Source organism: Dama dama, chromosome 18, assembly GCF_033118175.1.
Source record: "Dama dama isolate Ldn47 chromosome 18, ASM3311817v1, whole genome shotgun sequence".
NCBI classification, from domain to species: Eukaryota; Metazoa; Chordata; class Mammalia; order Artiodactyla; family Cervidae; genus Dama; species Dama dama.
In genome coordinates this window covers 106,867,645-106,892,078 of record NC_083698.1, presented here as the reverse complement: position 1 = coordinate 106,892,078, position 24,434 = coordinate 106,867,645, and the positions used below count along the sequence as shown (strand labels likewise).

Below are 24,434 nucleotides of genomic sequence, written 5' to 3'. Positions count from 1 at the left end.
TCTCACCCTCTGTCGTCCCCATCTCCTCCTGCCCTCAATCTTTCCCAGCATCAAGGTCTTTTCCAGTGAGCCAGCTCTTTGCATCAGGTGGCCAAAGTATTGGAGCTTCAGTTTCAGCATCAGTCCTTCCAGTGAATATTTAGGAACTGATTTCCTTTAGGATGGACTGGTTGGATTTCCTTGCAGCCCAAGGGACCCTCAAGAGTCTTCTCCAACACCACAGTATGAAAGCATCAATTGTTTGGCACTCAGCCTTCTTGATGGTCCAACTGTCATATCCGTATGTGACTACTGGAAAAACCATAGCCTTGACTATACATACCTTTGTCGGCAAAATCATGTCTCTGCTTTTTAGTATGCTGTCTAGGGAAGGCCCTATATATATTTATGTGTATGCTATTTCAGTAATTTCTACTTTTTAAAAATTAATTTAATTGGAGGACTAATTGCTTCACAATATTGTGATGGTTTTTGCCATACATCAACATGAATCAGCCCTGGGTGCACCTGTATCTCCCCAGATTTCTCTTGCCTTTACATCTCTTTAACCTTTGGGGGGATTTCCTCTATTGTCCTCTTTGTAAATTCTCAGCCTTACCTTTTTTTGTACTCACTTAGGCCTACCCATTTTTAAGTATTAATTTAGCTTAATCCTACAAGTTTTGATACGTGGTACTTATAGTTCAGTTCAAAATATTTATTATGAATTCCTCATTGACATACAGATTATTCAGGAGAATAATCCTTTTCTAATACATAAGAATTTTTCATTTTTTGTTATTTGCTTCTAGCTTAAATCTAAAGTAGGGCCAGAAAACATACTCTACATAATTCTAATAATTTTAAGTTTGTTTAAACTTGCTCTCGGGCTTAGTATAAGGTCAGTTTTTGTAACTGCCTTATGTATTTTTGAAAAGGAATATTCTGTAGTCCTGTGGTGCAACATTCTAGCTATTCACCAGTCAACCCAATTTTGTGAAATGGTTTGCTCACATCTTCCATATCCTTCCTGCTTTGTCCAACCAATTTCTAAAAAGAAAAATTATGCTAAAACTTCCCAAATAAGATTGTAAATTTGAATGTTTCCCCTTTTAGTTCTTTAAATGTTGAGGCTCGTCAAGGAGGTTAAGAATGACTCAAAACCCACAACACTGTCAGCAGGAAAGAAGACCCTGCCCGAAACGAGTGAGACAAACACCAGCAAAAATAAGATGGTGTATTCAAATCTCAATATATCAACAATAATATTACACAATAGTGGATTAAGGGCTCCGACTAAAGAATAAAATTTGCCAAGTTGGATTAAAAGACAAAATCCAACAGGAGGCTGTTTACAGAAGCCACATCTAAAACACAAGGACACAAGAGAGTGGAGAGCAAGCCTGGTCCGCCCGCCTGATGAGCTCCTTCCAGAGAGTGGTGACATCGTGGGGTGTCTCAGACAGGGGACTAAGGCCCCCCATTCTACCGGACCCTTGGGGGGTCATCTGGAGGCTGTGGGCGCCTGCCCTGATCCGCCCAGGCAGGACCTTCCCACTTTGCTGCCTCTCAGTGGCCTCGGCTGACAGGCGGGGGTCAGGACACAGGGGACCCTCATGTGCGTGAGTGCCCGGGGAGGGAAGGTTCTCTGCCCCCCACCTCCTGACCCCGGGAATTCCTGAGTTCACAACAGTCCGTGGTTTCTCCTACCAAAGTGACCACACTTCCTCACCAAGTAGATGGAGACAGACACAGGACCAAACTCCTAAACTGCCAATGGGTTTGTCACCAAATCAGTGGTTCTAGAAGGCTTTTCAATTCATGACTTGGGAGGGGTGTCGTCCGCGTGGCAGTGGATCTGGGGGATGAACACGGCTGCGGCTCACGGAACCTCTCACCGTTCACTTCATGGCTGACTTTCCACATTCTTAAAAAAGGACCTGAACTTCCCACAGCATCCAGCCGGGCTGGGAGCCCCCTGGCCTGGGTGGCATCAGGGCACGCACTATCCTAACTCGGCCAGAGGAAGGCTGTGCACCCCTCAGCAAACCCCTCACCCCGTCTGAGCCTCTGTGCTCCTCCGCGCCTGCAGCCCAGGGTGATGCAAAGACTGGTATTTGCAAAGCCCACAAAACCGAGCCTTAAAATGTCACACGGGTCTGTCGGGCAGGCCGCCACCCCCCCATCCCCAACTCCTACAGAGGGCGAGCAAAAGGCCGGACAAGCCCTCCTCCTTTCAGCTCAAACCCCTGGTCCACAGCGCCGATTCCATCAGACCCTCCCGATGGCTCTGGAACGGCCGAGCTTCACTCCCTACACAGCCTGGAGGCAGCTGGATTTGTCTTTCTAGGTGGAAGGCCTAGACCTCTTCTGTTCCTTATTCTTCCTCAAGTTGTGGCTAGCTGTGAAGGCTGTGTGTTTAAACAATCTACTTACATGATCTCATACACCTAGCTTCTGAGACGGTCATCGAGGGACTTACTCCAGTCCTGGAAACATTCTAACACCCCCTTTCGATGGTCTGTTCTCCCGGCCCCTGGCTCTCCTGCCGTCGGCATCAGTGCCTGCTCCTTCCACAGGGACCATGAGCAGCACAGGCCAGGCCCTGCTTGTGTCCCCAAAGATCCGATTTTAGGGGCACGCTGGGCAAACCAGCCAATGGGCACCCCCCTTGAGCACTCACTGCACTGGGGACAAGTGCAGCCCCCCTGGGTCCCAAGCCAGCTGGGGCCTGGTTCCCTGACGGCACAGCCGGGCAGGGCCTTCCCAGAGCGCATGGACCGTCCCGAGGATTCCTCAGATCAGGTAAGGGCTCGGTGGGCAAAGATCGGGGAAAAAAGATCAGAAACGCAGTGATGACAGGCAGGTCACTCCTGATGCCCCAAGGGAGGGGTGGGGCCCAGGGCAGCCTGGTGGCCCCAGGAAAGCGGGCCTAGTGACCCTGGTCATGCTGCCTCCTCCCACCAGGACCAAGATGAGCTCGCTCCCTCATGTGAGTCGGGGGTTGGATTGTGCACCCCCATCCCCAGAGTCACACACGGGAACCCTAACAACCCCAGGGCCACGAACGAGACCTGAGTTAGAGATGAGGTCTTTACGGAAGCAATCGTGTTAGACGGAGGGCCTGCAGATGGCGTCCTTAGACAAAAGGGACACTGAGGGGCATGAGCAAAGGGGGAGCGCCCTGGGGACGCGACGACAGTCAGCGACCGGCCCCGCAGAGAGGCCGAGGGCAGACTCAGGAGGAACCAACTCTGCCGACACCTGCGCCTTGGACCTCTGGCCTCTGAACCGGGAGGATGTAAATGTGTGTTGTTGGAGGCTCCCGGGCTCCACTGCAGACTGTCACTACGGGCCCAGGAAGCCAACTCGCGCGCTGCTCTCTCCCTGGAAGTCGGTGGGATTCTTCCCCCAACTTCGGGGAGGCTGCTGGATTCTCTGGAGGAGGCAGGAAGGCAGGAGCCAGCTTGTCCCCAGTGCCAATGACAGCCACACAGCCACACTCTGGTGCGGCCCCTCTGAGCGCCCTTCTTCCCCTTGGCAACCACCTTCAGTAATTCAGAATGCACACAGGTACCTCCAGCCTCGGCCAGGGGGCAGAGACCTGCCCCAAAGAGAAGCTAAGCCCCCGTGGACCAGGAAGACAGGCGCCACGCTCTGCAGCGCTGAGGCCCGGATGGCAGGTGCTGAGACGAGGTGCTCTCGTGGCCCCTCTGCAGCGGCTCAGGGCACCCTGGGCACACGTGGCGTGCCCACACATAGCACACACACACACACGTGGGTGCACACCGCCCCTCTGCCCGCCTTGGCGGTTCTGGTGGCAAGGGCCGGAGGGGGAAGCGACATTTAAATGAACCTGAGTCAAGAAAGCCAGAGGCGTGGTTGGGGAACACAAACCCCCCAAACGGTGGCCTCCCTGAGCAATGGTCACCCTGGAGTCAGGGGGCTCCCTTCATGGCCCCAACGTGGGGAAGGTTCTGCTGGAGTGGGGCGAAGTGGCCGGAGGTGGGGCACCCTCCGCAGGGCTGAGTCCACGAAGGTAGCGGTTAGGGGGTCCCCACGCTGGGTCCCTGTGCTCCCCACCCCACCGTTCGCTCTCAAGGGCTCTCTGGAGTCCCACCAGCAGGCCGCTTGGATCTTTGGGCCACTTTGGGGTCCTGGGTGGGGCAGCCACCGCACCCCGTGGTTCTGCCTCTGCAGTGCCCACCGGAGCAGCCACTTGGGGGGGCGGGGCAGCCAGAAGTGAAAGGGGAGGGGGGCTCTGGCAGGCCTCGGGGTGCCCGAGGGGGTGACATACAGTCTGCACAGCGGGGCCGCTGCAGGCTGAGGCGTGAGGCTGCTGGGGAGGGCTGGAGCCGGGCCCCGGGGGCTCCACTGCAGGGGTGTCTGGAGGCACCCGACGGAGCATCCCAGTGCACAGGCCCGGCGACGGGTCCCCGGCCCTGCAGCCTTCAGCCGGGACCCCCCGCAGGATCTTCGGTCTCGGCCTGGGGGGGCCCTTGTGCCTCCAGTAGGGCGGGTGTCTGTGGGCAGGGCCGCTGGCCGAGCGAGGGCCCCGGGGGAGGCCCTTGGGCCCCAGGCCCCGCGGGCGGCGCCCGAGTCGGTCCACCTGGGTCCTCACGGCAGCCACCTCCTGAGCCAGGCCGGCCAGGGCCCCGGCCAGCCGGTCCAGCTTCTCCGAGAGGGCGGCGCCCAGGCTGCGGAGCTCCTGCTGCAGGGAAGTCCCACAGGGGCACGGCGGCCGCGGGGAGGCGCCAGGCGAGGCCCCAGGGACGGCGGCTGTGAGGTCTGGCTGGGGCACACCCCCAGGAAGGGGCCCCCCGTCGGTCCCAGCTGAAACCAGAGCGGGAGGCGGTGAGTGTGATCAGCTGCCAGGACATTCCCTCCCCCGAGTCCCTCCAGCTGGTGTGTCTGTCACCCTGCCCACCAAGGGAAGGAAGGGTCCTGGTGACTCAGGCTGGGCGACGTGGAAGGCTGCCCCTCAAATTCACGGGCGAGACAGATCACAGTCCTGGTCTCCACGGAAACCAAGCTGGCTTAGGACAGTGACCGCCCCACCTCCTAGGAAAAGGACTGGTGGGGCCCTACCGCTGCCCCAGAGCAGCTAATTCTGCTCTGGAGGCTCAGCAGGCAGGGCCTCGAGAAGCCGCCAGGAGGCAAGGCCGCGGGCAGCGTCTAGAGAGGCCCAGGTGTTTCCAGCAGGGGGACAAAGGGGGCCGCATCAGCACCCAGTGCTATTTGCTCTTCAGTCGCTCAGTCGTCCAGCTCTCTGCGACCCCAATGGATGGCAGCACGCCAGGCTTCCCTGTCCTTCACCATCTCCTGAGTTGCTCAAACTCACATCCATTGAGTCAGTGATGCTGTCCAACCATCTCATCCTCTGTCGTCCCCTTCTCCTGATTTCAATCTTTCCTAGTATCCAGGTCTTAGTCATAAGCAAACCACAGTGGTCCCCACCCCCTCCTGACCTTTACCCTCCTTAATCAAATTATAGACATAGGACTTTAAGACTTAACTTACTTTAAAAAAAAAAAAAAGTCACCTACTCCTTCACCCAAAGCTCTCCTGGACCTGGTCTTCACCCGAGGCCAGCCTCATAAGGAAACCCCGTTACCACCTGGAGCCGCAGGACAGACCTGGTCTCCAGCCATGTCTGAGTCCCCAGACCAGCTCCGGCCTGCATCTCCCAGGACCCCCGGGACTTCAAACAGCAAAAGTGGAGACTGGAGCCCAAGGACGCAAACGCTGCCCGGCCACGTTCTTCAGGAAGGATCTCGGCTAAGCGTCAGCAACAGTGCTGCTGTCCCGGCTGTCCTTCTAACCGAGGCGGGGCAGCGGGTCCACGGGCCCCGGGCCAGCTCAGCACTCCTGATAAACAGCTGTATCTCCAGGCAGGCCAGGCCCACGACACGCCGGGGCCCCCACCGCAGGCTTCAAGCGTGAGGATCGGGGTGCACAGCCCAGAGAGGACCAGGCACCGAGCCCCGCCCACCCGCTTCTGCCGTGGTCTGGAAGAGCTTCCCGGGGTCGGTGATACAGAATGCATCTCTGGGGACTTTCCCACCTGGTCACTCACTACTGACCCTCATTTTCCCTACCTGGTCTCTAAAGTCCCCTCAAACCCCAAACTTTGATTCTGGATGCATCTATTCAGTGTTTGTTTTGCCCTTAAGAAGCGTCTGTGTACTTTCATAAAATAGCCAGCTATTCCTATAGGAAAACCCTGAAATGAAATAAGCCAGCTGAAGTGGACTCAACGTGAGGCTCTTCCAACTTATGACCCAAACGAGCCTGGAAGGCTGTTCAGAGAAAGCCTACCCCAGGCTGTGACCCGGGGGTTCTTGCTGGCCCACCCCGCCAGAAGGAGCTGAGCAGCGGGGAAGGAGGGAGGGGTGACCATGCAGACACTGAGCCCCAACTGCAACCCCCACCCCGTGCCTGCGGGGCTCCTGATACTTGAGGGGCCAGGGGAGCCCCAGCTCACCTGTCACACCTGGTCTTCCGTCCCCAGGCCCGAGGCCCCTGGATTCTTCACTGGCAGTTGGCTTCCAGGACTGGAGCCCATGGGCTGACCCAGGAGGCTGGCAGGGCCCAGGCCCCGGCCTTCTCCCCAGCTGAGCGGCAGGGCAGGGATGCACAGCAGACCGTGCGGGAAGAGCACTAAGCATCTCCGGTGTGGACACGCGTGGCTCCGACACGGCCACACTGACGGGGGGTACTTGGATACGGCCTAAAACAAAACAAAACTTTCAACTTTCAAGCACTGGTGAAATGAGGTGCGAGAGAATTACACTGGGCTCGCCAGGAAGCCCATCTCTGCTTGAATGGCTGGCTGGGGCCCCGGGGCTGAGTGAGGGTGGACACTGTTTCCAGAATCCTCTGCAGTTCCAGCACGATGCCTCTGGCTCTCCCAGGAGGCTGGAGAGAGCAGGTGGAGAGGGCCATGCCCGCAGGTCCAGCCCCTGGTGAGGCTCCTCCAGGGACATGCTGGGGGCTCTGGGGGTCCATGCCCAGCCCACTCTGCTGTCTCCTGTCAGGTCCATGGGCAGGGAGGAACGTGGGGACCAGCCAGGGCCTATTCGGAGGCCAAGGACTGGGTGGAGTCGCTGGCCTAAGTGCAGGGGGGCCCCTCTTCCTGGACCTGGCAACCCACCCACCCCTACCTCCTCCAGTGCTGCTCAGGGGGCCGGGCAGTCCCAGGGTCTCCAAGCACACTTCTCTCCAGGGTGAGTGGGACCTGCCTCCCACCTTCTCTTCTGCTTTTCCTTCTGGGAATGATCACTGGGTCAGGACTGGACTGAGAAGCAAGGAGGCGTGATACATATATATATATATATGCACGCATACATGCTAAATCGCTTCAGTCCTGTCCGACTCTGCGACCCTATGGACTGTAGCCTGCCAGGTTCCTCTTACCATGGGATTCTCCAGGCAAGAATACTGGAGTGGGCTGCCATTTCCTTCTCCTATTATATATACCAAGCTTACTGGGTTTCCCTGGTGGCTCAGACAGAAAAGAATCCGCCTGCAATGCACAACATTCGAGTTTGATCCCTGGGTCGGGAAGATCCCCTGGAGGAGGGCATGGCAACCCACTCCAGTACTCTTGCCTGGAGAATCCCATGAACAGAGGAGCCTGGTGGGCTACAGTCCATGGGGTTGCAAAGAGTCAGACACGACTGAGCAATGGACACTTTGACTTTCCAAGTTGATTACCAGGCCTTTAAACACACTTGTTTGACACCCCTGGGGCCCCAGGGGCCTCAACATCTCCACCTTCTTTTCTCGGACACGGCTCATCCTATACGGAACTCAGGCATGACAAAGGCAGAGAGCTTTCCGGCAAGAGTCAGGCCAAGTGATGAGTGGGACTGTCCCTGCACCCGTGGCCCTCCTGGGGGACACACCCCTCCCCCCTCTGGAGACCCCGGGCTCACCTGCACTGAGGTCACAGCGGTGCCCGGGCTCGCGTCTCCTCAAGCCTTCCCCAGGGCTGCAGCCAGCACGGGGGCCGCCATGGTGTGGGGACGGCAGGCCAAGGCCCTTGCTGCTGGGAGGGTGGTCCCTCTCTGGCACAAATAGAGCTGGGGTCAGGGTGGCGCTCACACGCTGGAGCCGGGCTCCCGGTCCCCCTCTCCCCACAGCGAGCTCACCCTGCAGGAGGGGCTGCCAGAGCTCGGGCTCCGGCCTCGGGTCTTCTCCTTCTGAGCTGCTGATGCTCGAGCTGGAGCTGGAGCAGGGGCTGGGGCCCAGGCCGGCCAGGCAGGCAAAGCGCAAGGGCCCCCCAGGCAAGATCCCTTTCAGAGAGTTCTCCAGGCAGTGGAGCGGGGAAGGCTTGGTGGCTGGCCCTGGGCAAATGGCAATCAAAGAGCCCTCTGTCCAGGAACCCAAGGACAGGCCGGAGGGCCTCGGCCTCCGTGGGCCGGCCCGCGGAGCTGGTTCCCCTCCAGCTCAGCCCCACACAAGCTCTGGGGGAGCCTGAACAGCATCCCGTGGCCACGGGAAGCGGAGGGAAGCAAAGCTAGATGCTGGTCTGGCCCCCAGCCACTCTGGAAGGCTGCGGCAGAAACTTCCAGAAGCCTCAAGACCCTGGAGGCCACTAACAGTCTGTTTCCAGACAGGCTCTGGGGCTCATAAGCCAGGCGGCCCTTTCTACTTGTGTTCATTCAGGACCAGCAGCCTGCGGAGAGGCTCAGTTAAGTCCACCAGCTCTTGCCTGGTGGGAGTATGACAAATACCTGAACTTTCTTAATGAGGTCAGGCCTGATCCACCCACTTCAGCAAATCTAGGAAAGGATTCCGCTGTAAGTTCAACTGAACTGCAGCAGCAGGAGGAGGAGACCCCCCCCTCCAGCCCCCACCGGCCTCCATCCCCAGGCAACTAGTATTAAGGAAACAACCAGTCCTTCGCCCAGAGAAACCCAGTCTCTGGATGAGAGCACTGCTTTCCCCATTTGCTTTCAGCACACCTCGGAGCGCTCCAGCCAGCAGGGTTTCAGAGACGCACACACACACCCCGCAGCCAGCAGTCCAGGAATGGCTGAGACAGCAAAGGAGTGGAGGAATAGAAGGGGAAGGTGGAGGTCTATTCTCTCATCACAGATTTTACGCAGAGGGGAGGAGACACGCTGGCGAGTCCCTGGGCAAGAGTCCTGCTCACCTTCTTGAAGCCACCTCCACTGTCCCGGCCTGGCCGCCCCGAGCTCTCTGGGTCCTTGTGGGGAACAGGCGGACAGGGCCCTGGAGGCCAGGGCCTGCGGGCTGGCCAGTCGGAGGCTCCTGGCAGGCACATCGCCCCCACGCTGTCCCAGGTGCACTGGTTCACAGGCCTCGCCCCTCAGTCCTGTTTCAATGAGAAGCCAAGAGGCCCATCAGCCTGGGAGCCCTGAGGTAGCACGCAGGCCAGGGAGGCGCTGTTCAGAAGACAAATTTCGGTCAACTGTTGGATGAAGCTACTGAAGTGGGACATGCCCCGGCCCTGCGGATGTTCCCAGGGCCATCCTCACCCTCCAGGATCTCGTTATTCCTGGACCCAGCTACCCAGCCTCCCGGGAGCCCCCACAGCTCAGCGCCGTGCCAGAGACCAAGGCCAGGATACAGACTCCCTGCTGCCAAGGCCCCGGCTCAGGGCTGGACTCGGAGCAGCACCGGGGGGCTGGGTGTCCAGGCCCGGCTCGCCCCTCTGCCCAGGACAGCAGTGCTATTGGCCTTGTGGCCTCCCACGAGCCTCTGGCCAGGCCGCTTCCAGAAGGTCGTCTCATCTCAGACCGGGACGTGGGCCCACCCACATTACCTGCCACCCAGTTCCTGGGCTCCGCTCGCCGTGGCCCTCCATCTCCGGCCAAGGAGCAGGGCCAGGCCGGCTGCGGCCGGGGCGCAGGTATCTCTCTGAGACAGTTCTCCAGGCCCTGGAGCGGGGAGCTCCCCATGGGGCTTCCTGTAAAAACCCAACACTCATGGTCTTGGCCGGCCAGAGCTCAGGCCTGCAAACCCCAGGAGCCTTGCCTGAGCCCCGGGTCCACTGCAGCTAGAGCCCAGGGCCTGACACACTGGCTCAGGGCACCCAGACGGAGACCTGGCCCAGACCCGTGTCAGCCCTGTCTCTGGGTGGCCCTGGGAGAGGCCTCCTCATCTTCACCGCCTACAAAGAGAAGCCGGTCAGCAGGCCAGCAGGCCACTGATGGGGGAGATGGGCCCCGAGGCTGGAATGTCATCAGCTATTCACTATTCACGTGACTACTCAAAGAGGGAAAAGGGTACAGATGCAGCAAGTGAAGAAGGAGAATGTGAATGCATTTCAACTCAAGGATAAAAACACACTGCAGAAATCCTATTTCGAGTGACAGCGCTGGAGAAGCTATAGCCACTACATGAACTGAAATTCTAGATAAAGGAAAGGCCCCTTCCTTCCACATCTCAGTCAAGCTCTTTCCTGAAAAGCATCTTTGCTGATGCGGGGGTCAGGCAGAGATGGGGAGAAGAGAGAAGCTGCCAGAACTCCGGGCATCATGGGGCTGGGACCTCAGTGTCTCGAGAAGAGCCCTGCACATGGCTTCCCCACGGACGCTGCGGGGTTCTGGGGCAGCGCAGGGAGAGCTAGGAGGCCGGGCTGGACGCATCCACAAGGCGGTGTGAAGTCGCCTGCTGTTTGGGTGACTCAGAAAACCAGGTCTGCCAATAGAGAACGCTAGAGGAGGAACCACAGACACAGCAGCTGCAGGAAAGAGGGGAGGGGGCCCATGCAGCCTCAAAGGGAAGTGGTAAGATGGGGAGCTCGGCGGAGAAGCAGCGAGGACGCTCGCCCGTGCAGGAACACAGGGCGCCAAGCCCATCTGCTGGCTCTGGAGGGCCCAGCGCAGAGCCCCGGGGGCAGCTTCAGGCCTTTACACTGACAGCGTGAGGCCAGGACACAGAGGTGAGTCCCGGGGGACCAGGTGTCCGTGCACAAGGCAGACAGGGAACCCTGGGATTGTTCAGGTGGAGAAAAGGGTTGAGGTCCTGCAAGGTCCCCGCAAGGTCCCCTCACGGACGGACCTAGGAGGCTCAGGCACCATACAGACAGTCTAAGATGGCTTTACACATTTTCCCTAAGTTGGAGAGTCAGGCAGATGTTACAGACACTGCCTTCTTCGACGCTGGGATGAGGAAGTATTTGATGCTTCTAGTAAGAAACATCAAATGCTTTCTAGAGATCTTGGGTGTTGTTCTGCCTCTTCTGAGCCAAGTCACTAAAACAGACCCCTGCCCCTCAAAACAGGTCTGCTCTTTGCAGCCGTACCGGGAGTGGAGGCCTGGCTCGGACACTGGCCGGATAGGACGCGTGGTGGTGGGCAGGGCCGCCCCCCGCCCTTCCCCAGGACGCACTCCCAGTCTCAGGCCGGCCAGCTCACCTTTTCCCAGCCGATGCCCCTGGCTGCGCTCAGGGGTCTGGAAATCCAGGTCCCCGTCAGAGCTGCTGGATGACGAGAAGCTGCTGGGGGTGCCTTGGGAGCCCAGGGGCAGGGCCGGGCTGTCTCTTGTGCAGCCCTGCAGGCCCAGAGGCGGCAGAGGCCCCACGACCACCTCTGTGGGGAAACGGCATGGCTGGCATCGAGGGGAAACTGCAGGCCAAGAGGTCCCCAGGGCGCTGGGCTGCGGATGGGCGCCCAGCCCTGCCCCAACACCTCTCCCGTGCGATCTCCCCTGAGGTTAGGATGCTCATGGCCCTGATTAAAAGCCAGTAGCTTGTTAATCCACATAAACCCAACTGCTGGCCTCGGGGGCCTAGAGGGTCAGGGAAGCTCTCAGAGGTGGCAGGAGGCAGAGTTTAACTGGCTTCCACCAAACGCAGGGGCTGTTGGGGGGCAGGCATGAGATGGGGCTGGGAGACAGGGCCATGTGCACCCCACCTTTGGCCCGGGATGAGGAGGGGGGACCTGATGGCATCCTCGGCACTCCCTCCCACTGACCCCGTTCCGTGCATAAGGACAAACGCCACCCCGAGCCCACGGCACGGGCTACCTTTGCTGTGCGGTCCGCGGCGCGGCAGCTCGGGCCTCTGAGACCCGGGGTCTCCTGGCTGGGGGCTCCGGGACCAAAAGCTGGCCGGCGGCTGGGGAGGTAACGACCCACTCAGGGGAATGCCCCTCAGACAGGCCTCCAGGGCTTCCAGGGGTGAGCTCGAGGCGCTGCCGGCTGGGACGGGGAGATGGCCCGTCACCATCTCTGGCCCATCTTCCTCCCGGCCCAGCCCCAGCTGACTACCCGGCCTGCCTGCCTTCCACAGGGGTGGCGAGTCCCGCACCAGGCGTGGGGTCTGCCAGGCAGGACACCCTTCCCTCTGTGCCAGCTTCCATCGGCTCTCTGCTCCCCAGTCTGGGGGAGCAAGGCCAGCTGTACCCAGGCACGGGGCAGGTGGAGAGAGAGCCACGGCAGTGAGCAGCTTCCCGACACTTGGGGGTTCTCTGCAAAACCGAGGTCCTTCTAATGGAAGGCTCCCTGGGCAAGGGCCTGGGTTAAGGAGTAAGGAGATTAAGGGACGGGATTACCCACTTGGGACCCTGAAGAAGGAAATGGCAACCACTCCAGTATTCTTGCCTGGAAAACCCCATGGACAGAGGAGCCTGGCGGGCTATAGTCCATGGTGTCACAAGAGTCGGACACGACTTAGTGACTAAACCACCACCACCACAACCGCTTGGGAAGGAAGGCCAAGCGGATACCTCTGTCCACCCATGAGACAAGCCAGGTGCCCCTTCCCTGTGGGCTGGCAGAACCTTGGTGGGGGCCTGAGAACCCCACCCAGGAGGACTTGAGCAGACAAGCCCAGGCCTCACCTTGAGCTGCAGGGCCCCAGCTGGGCACCCGCACCTGGGCGGGGGCGGTGTCTCTGACATTCCTGGGGCTGCTGGCAGCAGAGGGGCCGTGGAGCCGCTTGCTGAGCTGACAGGATGTGGGCTCCGGGGGTCTCTGGGGCCAGCTGTCCTCCACCTTCACTGCAGAGAGCACGCTGACAGCTCCAGGCCCAGGCCCCGGAGGAGGGGTCTGGAGGGGTCGGAGTCCTGTGGGAAGCCCCTCATGAGGTCTCTATAGGGTTAGGATGGGGTTTCCATGGTCCCCAGCTTCCACAGCCATCTCAGCTCCAAGACAGTCACTGCTCAACCACCAGCAGATGGACCAAATCCCACCTCCACGTCTAGAGGTTTCTACCAAGGGGTGATGCCAAGCCAGCCCACCCCAGGAGCACCAAGTCAGGGTCCTGCTTCCGAGGCCAGCAGGCCCGCCTCCAAACGACTCTATCAAGAGTTCTGGAACACCGATGACCCATGGTGAACCCAAACGATCACAAGAACCTCCACATTAGAAAGAGCCCCGGAATGTGCACTGCCCAGAGCTCTGCCTTCTGCTTTTTGTCTCTCCCTCCCAGCCCTTCCCGCCTTCCTTCTGGAACCCTCAGCTCCTCCTATAAGAGCCAACCTGGAACATTTGCACATTGATGCACCTCCCACACGCCCAGCTCCTTCTATAGCACGAGCCCCAACGTCTGGCCACTCCAGCCGACATGCTGACATGTGGGCCCGAGTGTCTGGTAGTGGAAGGTCTGCTTGGAGCAGAGAAAGGAAGCAAGTGATGCCCAGGGGCCTCCCTGCCCAGCTGGCGGCCTTTACCTCCAGAATTCCTTTTCCAGGCCCCTGGGTCCTCCCGCAGCCGTGGGTCGCTGGCTCCTGAGGGGCTGGGATGCCTGTCCCGAGCCTCAGGGATCTCCTTCAGACAGTTCAGCAGGCCCTGGAGGGGACAATCTCCTGAGGCCGCCTCTGTCTTCACTACAGGAAAAAAGGAACACGCGACCCCCTGAAGCTGGTGACCCCAGTCTCGGTGACAACAACCGAAAGAGGGATCAGTTAAAGGTCCAAGGCCGGAAACCTGGGGATGTGGGTCTTCTTGCAACTCACTCAGCCTTGCGCGGGGCCACTGTCTTAGTGCTTGGTTTAAAAATGCCTGGCTACACCTCCCAGAGCTGGCTGGGTAAAAGGAAGATGAGGTTGTGCTCTGAGAACGAACGAAAGAAGTGGGTGGCCTGGCTCACTACTTGGAGACAGTTCTCTTGGCCTTGAACAGAACTTCATTTGAGGAGCCCCAAGCGTTTTACAAACACTCACACACACATTATTAGTGCGCCTAAGCCTCAGGACAGTCCTCTAAGGTGAGAACAGTTACCCCTTTTACAGACGGGAAACTGAGGCTCGAAGCCTCAAGGAGCTTTTCACAGTCTGCCTGGCTACCAGGCTTCAGAGTTCAGGGCTGGGGCTCTAGCCCCCAACATATCACCCCCATCTCCAAAGCCCATCCCAAGCATCCCTCTTAGTGTCAACAAGAAGTGCCCCTCAGCCTCTTATTCTCAGATGTCCCACCTTAGGATGAGTCAAGAACCCATAAGAATCCAGGGCAAAATCTATTTCTGAGTTTTCTTCTACGAGCTGATGATGCTGACCATGCTATTCCCCTATCACAGCCATCTGGCTCCAGAAATGTGACACCAGAGAGATACTGGAGCAGCCAAGCTGGCAAGTATCCTTAGGGAAGACGTCATATATACAGAGAAGTAGCTACAGAGAGCAACTGGAGCTCTCCACGGGCTCAGAAACCTTGGCCCGAGGAGATAGGTCCACAGGGACTCACCGGCCCAGGGCGGGCCCTTAGGCCCCAGCTCTGCCCTGGTCAGCTGGGAGGCACCCAGGCTGTGGGTGGGTGGTGGTGACGAGCTCCGCGGTCCCTCGGGGCCCTGGGGCCCGGGCTCGAGGATCTCCTTCAGGCAGTTGATGAGGCCTTGCAAGGGGCTGTGCCCAGGAGAGATGCCCGCAGCTCCTGCAAGGCCAGCGCGGTCAGGTTTCCCACCTGTGACCACAGGGATGCCGTCTGCCGGGTAGGGCCGTCAGGAGGCCCAGGTGGGGGCCACACAATGCCTCCCCACCCGCCCCCATCCTTAGCCCCACCCTCAGGAGAGCCGGCCTCTCACCTGCCCCCGGGGACCCTCTCTCCCGATTCCTGCAGCTCTTGCTACTGCCCTGGCTGCCGGTGGTGGGCTCCCGGCCAGGGGCTCCTGGGCTCCCCTCCTCCACGGGCCTCGGCTTGTCAGCAGTTTCTGTTGCAGGAGAGACAGGCAGGCCTTTCCAGCCCTGGCTCCACACCCTGAGAAATCGCTCCCCCCCCACACACAGAGGACGGGTCTCCCCAGCTTCTAACTGCTCCCTGAGGGACAGCTGAGTCCTGGGAACTTGGTGGCTCTGCCAGCTACAATGGGCTTGTTTCCAGAGTCCATCCCAAGGGTGGCAGAGTCCTTCCCCATTTCCTTCCGGTGTGAATGTAAACACAAGACTGCTTGCCCCAGGGACCCTCCTGTGATGGCAGCCTCTGATTGCCTCAGCAAGTCAGGCCCCAGCCTTGCACTCAACAGTTCTCAAAGCTGGACACCTTGGACCCCAGAGCAAAGGTACCAGCTGACACCTGAAACTACAGGCTAAATGGGGCATGCTTTTCTTTTTTTTGGTGGCCACCTGGCATGTGGAATCTTAGTTCCCTGACCAGGGATTGAACCCACACCTCCTCCATTGGAAGGGCAGAGTCTTAACCACTGGATCACCAAGGTTAAGCCCCTAAACAGGGTATTTTTTTTTTAGCACTGGCTACTTTATGCCATATTAATTTAAAATAGTTTAGATAAAAATAGATATTCAGACAAATGTAAAATCTGCAAGCATTTTAAAAATAAACTGAGACCCAGAGAAATTCCAAAGGCCAGCCTTGTCTTCCCCCGCTGTTAGGGCTGCCCTGATGAGAGGTCTGAGAGTCAGGTCCACAGGCGCAGTGCCCACAGCACTCCGCGAGTGAGGCTGAGCATCCTGAATCCTCGCTGGTCCCCAGACAGAGGCCAGCACCAGGCCTGCTCCACACACCGCCCCCTGCCCCACTGAGGAGCTGGACCCAGTTATAAAGGAAACCGAGTCCTGGAAAAGAATCAAGAGGGTGTGGGCCCCCTGCACTGGGTCCTACTCACTGATGGGGTGGGGGCTCCCCAGCCCCCCCGGTCCCGGGGTGCTGCTGGATGAGCTGCCGCTGGGCGTGGCGGCCAGGCCAAGCCGGCCCATGGGTGTATCTGGAAGGCAGCGGAGCAGGTCTCGAAAAGGGCACGTGTCCTCCGTCACAGCTGCGGGGGGCGGGGGGACACTGGAATTAAGCCTGGCGGGAGGAACAATGCCCCAACACTGGCCCTTCCTTGCCACTTTCCACCAATAATGACCATTATGTCAGTAACCTCTGCCTTGTCATCCCTGGGCTCTGAGATGTAGATGCAGGCTGTGGCCTTGTTCTGATAAGATCTTCCCCAGCTGACCATCAGCTGAGGGGACACAAAGAAACCCTGCAGGCTGGGGCTGGGGGGGACAGACTCCTGGGGAGGCGGGAGGGCCTTGAGAGCTTGGGGGAGGAAGAAGTCTGGTGAGATGGGGAGAGCACAGGCTGCGGGGGACCCAGCCGCTGGACACTCATCTACAGAACAGGGACAGCCTCACCCGCCACGTAGGGCAGGACGCGACAGGGGCCCCAAGGGCATGGATGGATGAAGCCGTGGCGAAACCACTAGAGAAAGTCAGAGGCCGCAGTCTCTCCCCTGTCCGGGTCCTTTCAGGCCACCAGCCTTCCACTTGGCCATTCACGTTAACGGGTAACTCCACCCAGGGGCCGGGCTGGCAGCTTGAACTCGTCTGTGGGACGCAGCGGGGCCCACCGTCGGACTCACCCTCAGGGCTCGCAGCTGCCCCATCCAGGCTGGGTCCCCCACTACTCTCGGGGCTGCCTTCCCCGAACAGGAACTCGGGTATCTCCTGCACGAGCTGCACCAGGGCGCTGAGGTGCAGGCTGTGCTGAGGGGCTCCTCCTGCCAAGAGACCACAGTGAACCCCCACCCCCCCAACATCAGTCAGCATGCGCTGCATCTCATGTAATCCTCCCACTACGGGAAGGGCCGCAAAGGAGACACCGATGTCCACAAAGAGGACCTGGGTTCAGGGCAGGTGCCCTGCGTGTGGGCACGGCAGGACCAAGATGCTGGGGGCTGCGGGTAACAGAGCTCCTCTTTGCTCTGTCCCTCTGTCCCTGTTGGGCCACGGAGGGGACGCCAAGCAGGGCTGCCTCCCCATCTCCGGCCACCATCCAGACTCCTGCCTCTCCTGCCAACCCCTGGACCACATCCACCCGCCCGAGCTCTCTGGACCTTTAAGGGCTGCAATTGGCTCTGCTCGGGTGGCGGGGGAGGGGGCCTGAGGGGCGAAGACTCTCTCAGGGTGAGCCCAGGCTTCTTCTGAGCACTTCACGCAATGAGCAACAGTATACCAGGCTCCTGGTCCAGAGGGGTTGGGGATGAAAGGTCAGGGAAGGGTGGGTGTGGCGAGGTGGGGAGTGCTGAGGTCATGGTGTCCTGTAGGGGATGAAGCCAGGGGCCAAGGACCACACGGTAGGAGGGACACGAGTGAGTCCACCGGGGCCCAGGCGACCCATGGGGATCAGGACCCCCGAGGGGCTCTCATCTGCACAGATTACTCACCCAGGGGGCCTCCTCCCTGGGTTGGCTCCTGCCCGTCTCCAGCACGGCTCCGGGCCCCCACCGCTCCTCCAGGCTCTGAGGGAGATAAGAAGGCCGAGAGGGGGAGCGGCTCCGCCGTCCCTGGGAAAGAAAAGAGGGCCCATCCCCGGGAGTGGAAGCCGGCCTCCGTCCTTCTACATCATCACATCAGAGGCCCAGGCACCCAGACATCCAGGCACCTGTGTACATGTGTATATGTGTGACCACCCAAACCCCATGTACATGAGTGTACATGTGTTTCCGTGTGACCACCCAAACCCCATGTACATGCATGTACACATCTATCCATGTGACCTCCCAAACCCCATGTACATGCATGTACATGTCTATCCATGTGACCACCCAAACCCCATGTACATGTGTGTACGTGACCACCCAATCCCTGTGTGCATGTGTACACATGAGTGTGTGACCATGTTCGTGTGACCATTTGACCATGTACACATGTTCATGTAACCATCCCAAACCCTTGTCATGTGTGTACATGTGTGTGTCTGTGTGACCACCCAAACCCCAGGGACCGTCAGAACCTCCAAGACCAGGGCCTTTGTGCCAGTTGTTTGGCACCCCCACCAAATCACACCCAGACCCTTGGTACCATCCACAGAAACAAAGGCATGGAAGGCCTGAGAGGTGAACCCCAGCTCAGCACCAGGCTCTCAGATGCCACCTCACTGTGTGAACAAAGACTAAGGCCCCACGAGCTGCCCGAGGTCCCGGGCGACCCTGGGCCCTTGAGGTGCTCTGCCTCCCACCCGACGCCGGGCCCCGCCCGCTCCTCACCCAGGGAGGCCAGCGTGTCGTAGTTCTCCCGCATCACGTCCAGGTAGAGCGCCCTCTGGCCCTCCCCCAGCAGCCGCCACTCGTCCTCAGAGAACCGCACGGCCAGGTCCTGGAAGGCGATCGACACCTGTGGGCACAACCTCAGGGCAGTTGGCTCGTTCCCTCCTAGCAAGACCGCCCCGGGAGTCATCCTCGGCGTGCTGACCCAGCCCGCAGCCCGCGTCCCCTGGTGGACACGGCGGGGGCAGGGGAGGTCGGGCAGTGAGAGCACGGGGTGAGCACCTGACATGTGGGAATGGGCAAAGGGGCAACAGGACAAGAGACATGTCCCCCAAAAGGTACGCTGATGTCTTCACCCCGGTACCCGAGAATGTGGCCTTATTCAACACTAGGGTCGCTGTCAACTGTGTCCCCATAAAGGTATGCTAATGTCTTCACCCCGGTACCCGAGAATGTGGCCTTATTCAAAACGAGGGTTGCTGTAGATGTAATTAGTTAAGCTAAGGTCATAATGGAATAATGTAGGTCTTTAATCCAATATCTGGAGAAGGAAATGGCAACCCACTCCAGTACTCTTGCCTGGAAAATTCCATGGACAGAGGAGCCTGGTAGGCTACAGTCCATACAGTCGCAAAGAGTCGGACACAACTGAGAGGCTTCACTTTCTTTCACTTTAATCCAGTATGACTTGTGTCCTTATAAGAAGAGGGGCAGAGACAGACCCACAGGGAGGAAAAGTCCACTTGACCAGGGAGGCAGGAGTGATGGGGCCACAAGCCAAGGAATGCCCAGCGCCTCCAGAGGCTGGAAGAGGAAGGCAGGATCCTCTCCTAGAGTCTTCAGTAGGGCGTGGGCTTGCCAACAGTTTGATTTTGGACTTCTCCCCTCTTGTACTGTGAGAGATTAAATTTGTTGTTTAAGCCCCCACCCCCACTTTGTGAAAGTACTTTCATGGCAATCCAGGGAAGCTAATACAGAGAGTCTCATGCCCTGTAGCTCAGGTCCAAGAAAAGGTTGACTCCAGGATGGGAACTCCAGCCAGCCCAGAATTCACCGTGTTATAACAAGTTTTTTAAGATGGTGATGGAGGAGACAGGATGGCTCTTGAGTACAAATAAATGATAAATAAGTACAAATAAATGTGTGTGTATGTATTAGTCACTCGGTTGTGTCCAACTCTTTATGACTCCATGACCTGAAGCCCACCAGGCTCCTCTGGCCATGGAATTCTCCAGGCAAGAATACTGGAGTGGGTTGTCATTTCCTTCTCCAGGGGATCTTCCTAATACCTGAATATTCACTGGAAGGACTGAAGCTGAAGCTCCAATACTTTGGCCACCTGATGTAAAGAGTTACTCATTAGAAAAGACCCTGAGGCTGGGAAAGATTGAGGGCAGGAGGACAGAGGATGAAAAGGTTGGATGGCATCACTGACTCATTGGACATGAGTTTGAGTAAACTCCAGGAGATAGTGAAGGACAGGGCAGCCTAGCGTGCTGCAGTCCATGGGGTCGCAGAGTTGGACATGACTTAGCAACTGAACAACAGCTCCTGCATTGCAGGCAGATTCTTTAGCATCTGAGCCACCAGGGAAGCCACTGCTAAACAGCTGAGTCTAATAGCACGGCCTTGGCTGTAGCAGCAGGTGGGGAACCGAGCAAAGACGAGTGGAGATTCTCTTGACCAGCTAGTTCAGGTCAACCGACAGCTTCTCTATTTAGCAAACCTGGTAAACAGTCTGCGTCCTTATTCTCCCATCAGAATTTACTACCGAACAACTGAAAACACAAAAGAGCTTTTAGGTTCATATTAGGTTCACAGTTACCTTTGTTGAGGACTGAATTTCTCACCTTCTCTTAGTTCAACTAAATCACGATTGTGTTCAGTGCTTTCAAAACACAGAAGTTAACATCTTCAAGCTTCCCAGATGATTCTGACACATTCTAAGTTTAGAATCACAGGGCTGGGGAAGAGCTGCTGTCCAGTCACTGGCTGGATACTGAGCAGAACCTGCCTGGGCTGCCAGAAATGAAAACTACTCCAGTAAATGGGACCCTCTCCTGCCCCCAGGGGCAGCTGTCCACCGCAGCATGTCTATGAACTAGAAATCACCATCAACTGCAGAATACCTTTAAGGGGTAGTGAGCATTCAATGCCAACTTCTATTCTAGGCTCACACGGTGAAGAAGCTGTCTGCAATGCAGGAGCCATAGGGAGATGCAGGTTTGATCCCTGGGTGAGGAAGATCTCCCAGGGAAGGGAATGGCCACCCACTCCAGTATTCTTGCCTTGAGAATCCCACAGACAGAGGAACCTGGCAGGCTACGGTCTACAGGGTTGCAAAGAGTTGGATACCACTGAGTGACTAACTCACTTTTTTTTTTTCTTTTCCATTTACAATAGGGGGCTCTTCAATTTCTACTTGAATATCCATAGCAACTGTGGGGGCTCACCACAGTCCTATGGCTGGCATAATCTGGCATTAAGAAGTTCTGGGACACAAACAGGCATAGTGTGGAGGTTTGAGCTTGACCCCAGGAGCCAGGTGGCTGGAATTCCAATCCCTGCTTTGCTTCACATTTAGCTCTGGGCTCAGTAAACTCATCTATAAAAGGAAGATCGTAAGAAACTCTCTCATAGGGATGTTGTGAAGAGTAAATGAATTACTGTAAGAAAAGTGCCCAGAACAAATGCTGGGATGTGGTAAGTGCTGTGATTCCTGCTCGTGCAGCCCAATCTGTCTGCCTCACGTCCACCGGCAGGTCACAGTCGGCCACCTCCAGCTACACACACCACTCCTGACCCCAAATGCCTCTTCGTCTCTTGGCTAAATATACCAGCTCTTTTAGACATCTGGAAGAGATGGTTTCCAGGCCACTCACCACCTCAGCCAAAAGATAAACTCTTGTCCCACAAAGTTGGGAATGGGAACTGACTGTGGCCAGGGTAAGTGGTTCTATCAGTAGCTGCCTTCACCCAGAAAAAAGCAGAGGAGTGTGTGTGTGTGTGTGTGTGTGTGTGTGTGTGTGTGTGCACATGCACGTGCACAAAAAAGGTAGGGAGCAAGCACAATGTGCAAACCCTCAGGCCACAGACTCGGCCTGCAGGTCCTTCCCAGAGCAAACCCACTCTCCTGGCATGCTTCAGGCTCAGTCCTGAGCCTCCGATCAGACCCTGAGCTCTGCCGCCCTGACCTGTGGGCTCTGCTCCCACAGCCCCTGGGCACTTGGGGGTCACGTTAGACAGGAAGGCAGGAGGCGCACCCTGTTCCTCTCCATCTGATGGTGACCTACCAGCCCCCAAGGCCACGGCCAGGCACCTTCTCCATGAAGACACACAGTGTGAGGACACACCCCAGGACATCGGATCTGAACAATCAGTGATCCAATCCCTTGCTGAATGGAAAAGAAAACTGAGGTCTGAGGAGGCCTGAGCATGGGGCCCGTGGGCACATCTGAGCAGAGACAGGGTGGTGATGGAGGGTGTCCTTCGGCTTCCTAACTGTGCGGCCAGATCTGAAGAGGAGACTGCCCCTGCTCCCACAGCCGCCAACCTGCCGGTTGTTGTTCAGTCGCTCAGCCGTGTCCGACTCTGTGACCCCACGGACTGCAGCTCTCCAGGCTTCCCTGTCCTTCAACGTCTCCCGGAGTTTGCTCAAATTCATGTTCATTGAGTCGGTGATGCCATCCAACCATCTCACCCTCTGTCGCCCCCTAATCTGCCTGGCTTCTCGCTTTTTCCCAGGAGCTCGTGGGGCATTAATGCCATCAAGGTCTCCACACAGTGCTGCGCTGCCTGGCCACAGACTGCCCCAGCCCCTCATCACCACCGCTCCTGGGCCCTCAAACCGTGGAATCGACAGTTGCCTGAGGTTGGCCCAAGCTCATGAGCCACAGTTACAGAGCTGGCTGCAGAGGACCCCCAAAAGGACATCCAGCCACTCCCCACTGGTACCATCATGTTTCTTAGCACCCCCACCGCCCTGCACACAACTTGCACCCAACAAACTGGTCCCGGGCTATGACAGATGGGGCTGGCTCCCCCTGTAGCTCTCGAACCTACGCATCTCACCTAATGGCTAAAAACCTGGGACCCTGTTCATGCCCTCCCCCAGCCGGGATCCCAGGATCCTAACAAGAAGGAAAGTGCCCAGATTTACTCTTTCTCCTTGGGCCTCCATGCCCATCGCTCCCAGGATAATTTATAATAAAAAGCCACGCCAAGAGATGGTGACGCTTAACCCAAAGGAGTTTCCAAAGATGGAGCTGCAGCTCCAAGTCCGCGTACACAGCGGGGACGGGGAGAAGGGAAGAGGGGGCGTCCCAGATCCTGGACTTCCCTGCACCAAATCCTGCGCACCCCCACTCCCACGCACCTCGCCCGGCCAAAGTTGGCGGGTCCCAGGCTCGCCCTCCGCCCTCGAGGCCCGCACAGCGCCGCTCGGGGCAGGCCCGGCCGAGGCGATCGTCTGTCCTCCCTGGCTGCCGGCGGGGTCCCGGCTCGCGCGGCGCGGTCCGGGCTCGCCTTACCTGGCCCGCCATCCCGGACTCAGTCTCCGCTCCCGACTTCCGGCACGGCGCGGCGAGCACTCGCTCGGTCAGCGATCCAGGTCGGCGCAGGAGGAAATCCGGCTCCTGGGCGCAGGCCGCAGGGGAGGGGGCAGGGCGGGTGGGCGTCCGGAGCAGCCCAGAGCACTGCATCCCAGGAGAGGGGGACCAGCCCCCGCGGCCCTCCGGGCGCAGGCGCGAACTACATTTCCCAGAAGGCGCCGCCGAGCCGGCCGGGAAGGCGGGGGGCGAGGGGAGGGCGGGGCGAGCCTGGCGGCGCCCCCTCCCCGCTGGTTCAGCCTAGACCGGGTGAAGCTTGCCAGGGGAGGGGCTTGGCGCGGGATCCGCCTAGTGGCCAGCTGGCAGTATGCTTGCCGGACTAAACCCGTGCATCCACACATCCATCCATCCATCCATCCTTTCTTGCATCCAACTTTTACTGAGCGATTCCTATCTGCCAGGTGGGGATGCTCGGGTTAAACGCGACCCGTCTCTCCCGAAGGACGCATCCCGCAAGCCCACCGTGACTAGGGAAGGGGTGGGGGAAGCGGACCCCGAGAGCGGCGGAGGGGGCTGCAGGCTGGACCCCTTGACTTGGGTGGTGGATGGGCCGGAGTGGCCGCCAGACCCCGGCGTGCGCTCAGGTCTGTCCCCCGCCCCCGCGCTCACCCTCGCCTTGACCCGGGAGCCACTGTACCTGTGTGACTATTTGCTGCTCTGTTTTGTTGATTTGGAGACATTCCTGACACTTAGTAGGCCCTCAGATAAATGTGTTGAATGAATGGAGCGTAAGCCCACCATTCTCCAGGACAGAAAGGACGCAGAGGGGCTGGGGAGAGTTGCGGACTCGGTCCGAGGGAGACGATGCCCGGCTGGGCCTCATCCCCGGTCTGGTGGACCCCTGTTAGGACAGCTTAGAGAAGGAGGGCTCGTGGGGCTAAACCTGCGGTTTACAGGGGCCGAGGAAGCCGGGGTCCAACAGGAGGCGACGCCTGCATCCGGGAGAGCCCCTCCCCACACCTGCACACCGACATTTCTCTTCCTCTGGACTCAGAGAAAGGGAATTTCTTGCCCAGAAATCCCAGTGTTGATCCCTGTGGGTCTAACCTCCGTGGGTCTCCGCTGGCCTTGCTGCGTGTGACCTCCCAGAGCTTCAGGGTACAACGTTGCCCACCTTGGTCTGGCCTCCAAGGAAAGACCAGGTGGGTAGAACACCCTCAGTGACTGTCCAGCCCCTTCCCTGGGCAAAGCCCCCTTCTCCACACCCAGGGAATACTGACACAGGACCCAGGTTTGTGTAGCCCAGGGTCCTGAAGATCTGAAGATATCACAAGGTGTCAGGCAGTGGAAAAAGACAGGTTCAAGTTCAACATCTGCTCTCGGGATTCCTCAAGGCCACAGCGCCCCTTGGTAAGTACCTCAGTTCTGCTTGGTGCCTAGGGCCCTCCTTGCTGAGATCAGCTTCCTCCTGGTAGGTATCCCTTCTCTCAGCTCATCCCACATGCCAC

The 24,434-nt window shown here is 58.5% G+C and overlaps 1 protein-coding gene across 1 annotated transcript; it reads right to left on the bottom strand.

The window, feature by feature from the left end:
• Nucleotides 1-837: 837 nt before the first annotated feature.
• On the bottom strand, nucleotides 838-23,145 carry KRBA1 (KRAB-A domain containing 1). Its single transcript, XM_061166030.1, has 17 exons — nucleotides 22,909-23,145; nucleotides 18,380-18,506; nucleotides 17,558-17,632; nucleotides 16,754-16,891; nucleotides 16,013-16,162; nucleotides 14,975-15,100; nucleotides 14,638-14,823; nucleotides 13,626-13,781; nucleotides 12,795-13,019; nucleotides 11,980-12,153; nucleotides 11,370-11,543; nucleotides 9,773-9,916; nucleotides 9,140-9,322; nucleotides 8,133-8,327; nucleotides 7,917-8,048; nucleotides 6,464-6,709; nucleotides 838-4,812 (listed from the first exon to the last, which is right to left on the bottom strand). Exons 1-17 carry the CDS (start codon nucleotides 23,077-23,079, stop codon nucleotides 3,932-3,934), a joined length of 3,483 nt encoding a protein of 1,160 aa, XP_061022013.1. The 5' UTR covers nucleotides 23,080-23,145; the 3' UTR covers nucleotides 838-3,931.
• Between the last annotated feature and the right edge of the window lie 1,289 nt (nucleotides 23,146-24,434).